Source organism: Apteryx rowi, unplaced genomic scaffold (assembly GCF_003343035.1).
Source record: "Apteryx rowi isolate R43461 unplaced genomic scaffold, aptRow1 scaffold_99, whole genome shotgun sequence".
NCBI classification, from domain to species: Eukaryota; Metazoa; Chordata; class Aves; order Apterygiformes; family Apterygidae; genus Apteryx; species Apteryx rowi.
In genome coordinates this window covers 757180-766140 of record NW_020451304.1, presented here as the reverse complement: position 1 = coordinate 766140, position 8961 = coordinate 757180, and the positions used below count along the sequence as shown (strand labels likewise).

Below are 8961 nucleotides of genomic sequence, written 5' to 3'. Positions count from 1 at the left end.
TTCGGTGGAGGGGCGGCCGCTGTGGGTGCTGCGCCTCACGGCCGGGCTGGAGCCGGCGCGGGCCGGCGAGGAGCCCGGTGGCGCGGCCCTGCCCGGCCGCCCGCAGGTGAAGCTGGTGGGCAACATGCACGGCGACGAGCCGCTGGCGCGGCCGCTGCTGCTGCGCCTGGCGCAGGAGCTGGTGCGCGGCTGGGCCCGCGGCGACGCGCGCCTCGGCCGCCTGCTCAACACCACCGACCTCTACCTGCTGCCCAGCCTCAACCCCGACGGCTTCGAGCGCGCCCGCGAGGGCGACTGCGCCGGCGGCGGCGCGGCGGGCGGCCGCGAGAACAGCCGCGGCCGCGACCTCAACCGCAGCTTCCCGGACCAGTTCGGCGCCGCGCAGCCCGACCTGGATCCCGTGCCCGAGGTGCGCGCCCTCATCGCCTGGATGCGGCGCAACAGGTGAGTGCGGACCCCGCTCCCCCCCCCCCGGGGCCCCCGGCCCCCCCCCCCCGCCCCCCCCCCCCCCGCTCCCCCCCCCCCGGGGCCCCCGGCCCCCCCCCCCCGCCCCCCCCCCCCCCGCTCCCCCCCCCCCGGGCCCGGCCCGCCCCCCTTCCCCTCGGGTCCGTCGCGCTCAGGCCAGCCGAGGCCCCGCTCCCGGCCCAGGGAAGAGGAGACCCTCGGTCGCCGCACACCGGCTGCCCCGTCCGGCCCTGCGGGCCTTCGCTTGCTCTCGGCCTTTCCCAGTGGGCACGGGGGAGGAAGAGCCTTTTTCCCACCCGTTTGCCCCCTGCACTGCGCAGGTCCCCTTGTTGCACGGCCGCTCGCATGTCCAGCCACTGGGCCGGTGCAACGTGGTTGGCGCGGGAGAGCCGTTCGTGGCCTGGGCTGCCGCAGCTCGCTGGGCGCCCGCCACAGAGCCCCGCCGCCCCCCGGGCACCACCAGTGCCCTTGGTGCACCTGGGCGCTCGTTGCCTCCCAAGCTGTTTCTGGGCCTCCCTTCCCCAGGCGTCTGCAGCTGGAAACTTCTTTCCCTCCCTCGTCTGCTTCGTCCTGAGCCTGTCTGTGGACCTTGCTCTTGGGACCCGTAACACTTTCACCATGAGCTGTGGGGTGTTTAAAATGGGGGCTAAGCGTGTAACTGGTCTGTGTACACACGTGTCAGAGAGGCCTGTCCAGAGTTGCATTGAGCAGGGCTTTCCCCCCCTCTCCATCTTTGTATTGCATGGAAAATTCCCTGAGTTTAGCAATACTGCTCTCTGCAACAGCATTTCCAAATGCAGGCCCTGCTCCTGCAGCCCTCTTCCCTGTCTGTCCTCCTGTTGAGTGTGTGCAGGACTGAGCCTTAAGTGCCTACACTGATAATTAGCCTTTCACCTTCCAGCTAAACAGGGAAGGGGGTGAATGGTGGTAGTTGTCCGTGCTGGAGCAGAGCAGCCTGGGAGGGGAGATAGTTGCCTGTGAAGTCCAAATCTGGCTTGCAGCCCTGTAATGGGGGGTCCAAGCAAACCTGGAAGAGAACAGTAGCTGGGCTAAGCACTGTTTCTTCATTTGCATTCTCCCTTAAAAAAAGTGTAGAACATCCAAACCACTAAGGCAGAGCTATTACGTTGGTGTAAAATAGGCATGTGAAGCTGTGTAAAGAAAGCCAGAATGCAAGGTCTGATCAGATGTGAGCAATGCCCTGAAAAATTTGTTCCCAAAACAGGGGAGAAAGAAACTGATGGGATGACTGATCCATGGTACGCTGTAGGGCTCTTGGCTGAATCTAAACAAGACACACAAGCCCAGCATCATGTAATGCCTGCTCTGTTTTAGAGAACAAAGTTTGGAGAATTATCTATATTAAAACTTAGTGGATGACAGTGCCCATAGGGTTGATTGCTCTAGAAGAATTTCACAAACTGCACCAGTAATTTGCTTGTTCTAAAGAATCCTTTGGAACAGCTCTGAGGCAGCAATTTGCAGTATGGATCCCTCCAGATTTGGTCAAACTCAAAATTAGTTAGTAGGGAAAATCACGCATGTTCTTAATGTTATTTTGAAAACACATTGCTTTTTTAGCAAACGTTTGAGGTGGGATTTCTTTTTGTAAGCCAGGCTGAAATGGGAAGAATACAGTGCTTTGTGCATCCCTCTGCCTGGCAGCACCAGTTAATGCTGCTATAATTGTTGTACTAATGTAATCACTGGTACAAAAATGAATGGGTAAACAGAGCTGTTTGCTCTCAGAGATGCTATTGGGCATAATACAACTCCTGAGCAGTGTTTCAGATAAGGCAAAGGTATTGGTCACATTATGTCTGCTTAGAATCTAAATCACATTTGACTGAAGGAGAAGTAATTAAGTTAATTTTCCCCAATACTGTATGTGGTAAAAAGAGGAAGAGTAAAAACATTAATCTTTAAAGATTTATTGGAAAACTTGTGACTGCCTCTGATCAAATTAAGGTGTGATAGAGGGCATGCTGTGCTGTTGTATGTTCTGACTTGGAATTTTAACAGCTCTTTCACTCATTCAGATTTTATTTATGAAAGTCAGTCCTGCAGTACATCTCAAGCATTGCTGAAAGCTTGATCAAGAACTTCATATATCACTTTATGTACAGGGCACTGTTTGTCTGTGATGGAGTTAAAGGGCTCTGTCTAAAACTGAAGCAAGAAACTTGTTTCATGTCCAGTAATACCAGATGTCAAATTGGGAAGTGAATAAACCAGTCCTGAGAGTTGGTTTATTGCAGAAAATTTGCTGACTTCCCCAACATGCTCCCACTTGGATGCTGTTCCAATCCTCTACCAATCCTGTTTGCTGTGTTGGGGGCTGGTTTTAATAAGAGGGGATATATCCCGAAGAACAGTTTGTTATCTTTTTGTCAAACATAAGCCTACTCGGAGTAGGATGAGTGCCTGTCTGTTAATGTAACCTTGGTGTAGTTATAACTCAACAGTAGTTTTCCCTACACAGCGCTGATGGAGAAATGTCTGATCGCTTCCTCTTTCAAAATAGTTGTACTATTGAACAAAATAGTGTTACCGAGCGGCTGCGTTCTGCCTGATTGATCCCAAATAGACTTTGGAGGTTGCTGAGAATGCTTTGGCTAGGAAAACAGTGGAGTAACTGGTTGGGTGGCTGTAGCTGGCTTCCTGATGATGTTCTCTTGTTCCAATATGGCTCTTTTCTTTCTCCCTTCCCAACCCCAGGTTTCTGCTCTCTGGTAATCTTCATGGTGGCTCAGTGGTTGCAAGCTATCCCTACGACGACTCTCCCACACATAAACCCACAGGAGTCTACAGTAAATCAGCTGATGATGAAGTGTTCAGATACTTGGCAAAAGCTTATGCGTCAAATCACCCCATAATGAGAACTGGTACCCCAAATTGCCCTGGTGAGGAGGGAGAGACTTTCCAAGATGGCATTACAAACGGTGCCCAGTGGTATGATGTAGAAGGTAAGATATACTGGTGAATTGCTCTAGTTCTGTTAGTTTGGATCGTGTGTCTTACAGAAATGCTTGCTCCCACTGAGAAATGATGTCCGAAACAGTGGTGATAATCACAGTGGAAAAAAAGATGATAGGTGAGGTTATATTTTTAGCTTTGAATGCTTTCTGACAGCTTGAAATGAAGGAATGTGGCATCATGGACACACCAGCAAGTGTTTGATGTATCACCATTCGGGAGATGTTTGGGTTTGTAGTGAACAAATATATCCCAGCAAACTGGAGGGTTCTTTCTGACCTTGTTAAATGCTTAAGAGTTATCCTGAATGGAATCGGCTTCATTTGCCAAATGCATTGTCTCAAGACAGTTACTAAATTTTGATGAAGACACAGGAAAGAGGAACTATTGTTAAAGTATTGGAAATCCAAATTGTATTGAACTGAAATGCCAATATTCTTTTTGTTTGTTTGTTTTGTTTTTTTAAGCTTTCAAGCTTGTAGTTTTGTAAAGGGTTTTAAAATAACCCATTCTAAAACTATGTAAAATGGTTTAAATTCATGGTCTGAACTAACCTAGCTGATCTTACTGGAAGCAGGGTAGGAAGATTTCTATGAACTAGTCTCCTACTAGACCTGTGCAGAGGGTGACAACCAGCAGGGCCTGTTCCTGTCCACCAATGCAGCTGGGTGTAGAAGGGATCCAAAATTCAGTCTACCAAGGCCCCTAGGAGAAATTCTGTCCTCTCCAATAGGAAGCTGCATTACAGAGGTGATCTGAATATAAGCAAATTATCTCCTGGTACCACCACCACTGTTCTGTGGAAATGGATAGTCTGGCTCAGCCACAGGAGAGGACTCCTATGTGTACGTCTGTTTTGCTTAAAATAGGATTTAAATGGCAATTTGTGTGATGAGATGCTCTCATGGAAAGGATTCTGTAGGCCAGCAGAAAGAAGTCTTGGCTATCTTATTAGAGTAAGTTACACCATTTCCAAGTCCCCCCAGTGGATGTTGTACAATCAGGGACTCATCAGATGTTATAGTAACTTCTGTGATGAGGCCAAGACAAAAATCTTGCATAACTGATCCAAGGAAGTTGTGTTGCTTTGTTGCGTCTGGACTGCTTTGCTTTTTTTTGTGCCAGAGCTGAAGGTTAATGGCAGAAGTGCTGAGCAAGCAGTGGAATCAAACATGGTTCATGCTCAGTTGAGCTTACAGCTCAACAAAGCCTAAAAAGATGGTGTCTTTCCAGAACGTGGGCTTCAGTGCTGAGTCATATGTTAACCCTGAATCCACGTTTCTTGGGAGGGAAGGAGAGTGATCCACTACTGGAACTGAATACGTCACCTCTGTGCCGGAGGAGGAAGTCTTTATTTCAGTGGTGGCTGAATCATTCCTGAGGATTTCACTGTTCAAATAAGATGTGTTTTTACCTTTTTCTCTAGCAGCCGTCTCCTTCCCTCCACCTTATTAAGCACACCGATGCTGGGTTTTTACTGGCTCAAGGTTCACTCTGCTTCCGTGAAAAGTCCAACATGAGGGAGGTTTGTGTAATCTTGTGAATCTGCTTACGACTGAACAGGATATCCTGGATGATCTGTGCTTCCTTGCTCTGGTGGCAACTGCTATTGGCAGTTGTCTAAATCAATGGGTTTGTTAGCTGTAGCTCTCAGGTTTTCTGCCCTTCTTAATGAACTGGGGGTAGTTGTGCTCTGAAGGGAGACCGGTTTAAGAGCTTTTGGTCTGTGTCCTCCTAGCACCAGAGCGAGCAGCATTTTGACCACTGCGTAACATCTTCAACCTCCTGCTGTGCTGTGAAGCACTTGGCCAGCACGAGCCTTCCCTTGGAGGGCGTGCTGGTGGCCATCGCAATGACCCCCTTTCAGGCTGCCTTTGTCTTGTAAACCAGCGGAGCAGAGGTTTTGCCTATCCTCCTCCCACATGGCAGGAAATGGCAAGGTGTGAACCGAGGAACGTTCTGCTCACGTCTTCGTGCTGCCCTTGTTGTGGCTTATAATCTGGCCAACAGAGACTCTGGCTCTCAGCCTCTGCGGAAACAAGCCCCCTAGCTGTGCCAAGCCACAGTTTCGGGCTCAGTGCTGTTGGCTGCAGGGAATTCACAGGCAGAGATTGGAGGGAACTGAAAAAATAGAATTTGCAGGCTGTCACTAGGTGCGACTCTTGACTGCAGCAGCGTATTGACACCAGCTCTCGGAATGAAGCGCCGCTGAAGCTTGGCAGACAGGAGCCGTTAAGCACCTGCACTCTCTCTCCCCTAAGTAGTAATTCACATACAGCTGCTGCATGAGCTGCGCTGTGCACATGAGGGGTGATGGCAGCCCTCGGAGCAGCTCCCATGGTAAAGAGCTTACAGTAAAACGTAACCCACAGGAACCGAGATTTGGGGAAAGAACGCGGTTGAGTAACAGATACCTCAAATGCCAGTTTTGACACTGTGTGAAGTTACTGTGTCACTTTGGGGTTTTAGGTGTTAACATTTATTTTTAGTAGGGGATGAAGAGCAGGGAAAGGGGAGCCAATTGTATGCAGTGTGTGACAAAAGTGGCAGAAACGCAACGGTGGCTGTATTGAGTCATCTGATTTGTTCAGCTCTGTGCCAAGGACTGCTGAGAGCAGTCCTGCTTGTACTCAGACCGGGAGCCCCTTGTCAGTGACTCCAGAATTTAAGTGTGTGGTAAAATGAGGATGGGGAAGCACCAACACCGTTGCAGGAGCTCTCTGGGGTGGGCTGAGCTCTCGTTGTAACCAGAGCACAAGGTTCTGCGAAAGGTGCAGGGCATGTGTTTGCGGCCTGCATATCAAGCTGTGCCAGGAAAGACTGCAGGCTCCCAGTGACTTAAAGCCAGGAAAAACAAAGAAAAGGGAACATAATGTCTCAACAGGTGGGAATTTTCCTGCCACGTTTTATTGTGTGAAATCAAACGTACTGGAAAGTCAAATGCTGTGGGATTCATTGACCTGGAGTTACCAGTTCGGGTTTATGCTGGTGCCAGATCCCATTAGCTTTTTCATTTGAGTTTGCAAACAACCTCTTGCGTGGGTCAAACTGAGGTGGCAAGTACAAACCATTGGCGTAATTCTTAAGGTCAAAGGTGCACAGAAAAATATGGCTCTCTGCCACACTGCTGAATTTGCCTTCTGCATTCCAGCTGCTATAGATAAGCATGTCTATGACTGGGACACATTTTAGAGGCTATCTCTGTGGTACACGCTCTTACTTTTCCTTCCTTTTTAATCTCTAGGGGTTTTAACTATTGAGTGGCTGGTTCGGATCAAGAAAATAGCTGGAGGTCTGGGCTGGTGCATGATCCAGCTAATGCTTAATGCAGCGTGGGTCAAGAAAGGTGGGCTGAAGAGTCCGTGGGATTTAAAGGCAGACTGCTTAGCTCTTATCTCTGGGGTGGACATGCTTGCCTCCATTTCATAAAGATCCCAATTCAGGAACTGAATTCAGTATAACATTCAAGAGAACATTTTGTGGACAGCCTTGGAAGGTCTTGTCTTCATCTGCAGTCCCTTCCGAAAAGGTATTTTTCTTGCCATTTTAAATCTCTGATGTCCAAGTGTTTGAGGTGTTCCTGCTGTCTACTAGCAGGCATTTCTCAGATGGGATGTGAAGATGCAGGGATGGTTTGGTTTGAGGTTCTCTGTGTGCTTGCTGGGCTGTATCACACAGCTGCTGGAGTTGGAGACTCAAACCTCACCTCCTCTGAGTTCTAATGATCTAATGGATCTAATGGACCGAGACATTATGCTGCCTGTTTAGTGCTGCTACTAGTGTCTTGTAGCATGGGAGACCAATGTAAGCGATCAGTTCTGTCCACAGAATAAACAACTCGTACTATGTACTTAATCACATCCTAGCCTGCTTTTGCCATCTGCTCTCTGCAGAGCAGACAGGACCATTTCTGTGCTGTGACTTAGCTGCAGAAGGTTTCTTATCTCCTAATGTCTGCCCTGGTGAGATTTGGAATTAGAGAGGTTTCTGCATAGTGCAGTTTGAAAATGGAGCCCTTCCAGGCTGGCCTGAAAGGCTTCTTCTGGCATGCAGTGTATTTATGGTATCTGGATCTCTGGGTTTGGCTTAGAGAGCTGCATTCTCCTGCGTGTCTGCCTGGTGTGGAGCTCGGCAGGGAGCAGGGGCGCGTGGGTCAGCATGAACCCTGCAGCCCTTGTGCTGCGAGAGGTCTGGGATCCTGGCCTGAAGTGCAATCCTGCCGCACTGGGAGCGGGACAGAGCCAGGGAGAGGATTGGTTCTGCCCAGAACAAGCTTGCATGGAGAAGTGAGTCGGCTCCAGTCCAGGCTCATGCGCTGAGTAACTGGAATGTGGATGCTATATCCACATCTCGGATAGGAACTGATCTCATAGCTAGATGGAAAGTGAACACTTTTGTGACCTCCTGCCAGCTGGTAGGAATTGACTTGCTGTGGCTGTACGCTGTTCATTTTGCTTTGCTTTCCTCACCCGTGAAACGGGCATGGCGCTGCGCTGGGGGGCTGACGCTTTGCAAAGCGTGGGCTCAAAGACCCTTCCTGATAAAAAGGGCTGTAATGGATGCAGCAAACTATCCCAAATAGCAGAATATATATATGCACTCTAGTCCCACAGTCCAGGACTGTGCTTTTTCTGCTCTGCTCCTTGAGTGTATTGCTCTGCTAATGCTAGGCCATGCGCAGGTCTCTCTGCTTACCTCCAGATCTTCTGCATAGCCAAGAGAGGCTGTGCAGACGGTATTTGAGAAAATATGTAATTCCATATGCTGTAAAAATAACTGTCCTGCTCTGCAGTGGGGCCATGCGAAGGCTGAATATGTGTAGCAGATACAATCCAAATTTTCCAGCATGCAATGGACTACTTCCTTGAAGAGGCAGTTTTACCAAAATGGGTGTAGCAAGCTCTAATTTAGTCTGTTGCTGCTCTATTATGGGTAAGCATCTGTCCTAAATTTACTTGAATGGCAGATGAAGCACTAAATATGCTTCATAATGGCTCTGGTTTACGTATGGATGTTTTCAAATGCATTAGCTTCCTGCTACAAACAGATGGTTATAGGCTGGGAAATTGTTCCACTCTGTGTGGCATTTGCTGGTGAGAGAGCAGCCTGCTATGGGCTACTCTTCTGAGTCTGGGGAGCAGGAGCCAAATAACGCTGAATATGTATTGGATTCACCGGCCTTGTCCCTCTGACCTCTTGGACTGAGTTCCGGAGCTTTAAAGTCCTCCACCACTTTTTTGCCGCTTGTSCTGGATAGGGAAGTCTCTTTTCTGTTTTAGTCCCTGTTCTTATGCCCAGGCGCAGGCTGCAATGTTCTCTTTCTGGTAGAAAGTGACATTTGATTTGTTATGATAAAAGCTTCATGTTCGCTTAGCAGCAGGCTCCCAAAAGAATTGACAGGAACTGGGACATCTTTGATCTAATACCATCCCTCATATCTTTCCAGGGATCTGTTCTATACCCTAGTTTATGCTGTAATCCGTTTCTGCTTTACCTGAGTGGGATGGGGTTATTTCAGAG

The 8961-nt window shown here is 49.2% G+C and overlaps 1 protein-coding gene across 4 annotated transcripts in view; it reads left to right on the top strand.

The window, feature by feature from the left end:
• The first annotated feature begins 7 nt into the window (after positions 1-7).
• Positions 8-8961, top strand: part of CPD (carboxypeptidase D) — a 28140-nt gene continuing 19186 nt past the window's right edge. For all 4 annotated transcript variants that reach the window (XM_026055210.1, XM_026055209.1, XM_026055212.1 and 1 more), the window contains exons 1-2: positions 8-444; positions 3184-3431. In XM_026055210.1, the coding sequence (XP_025910995.1) occupies positions 125-444; positions 3184-3431 (568 nt within the window). In that variant the 5' untranslated portion in view covers positions 8-124. The remainder of the gene's footprint in view (positions 445-3183; positions 3432-8961) is intronic.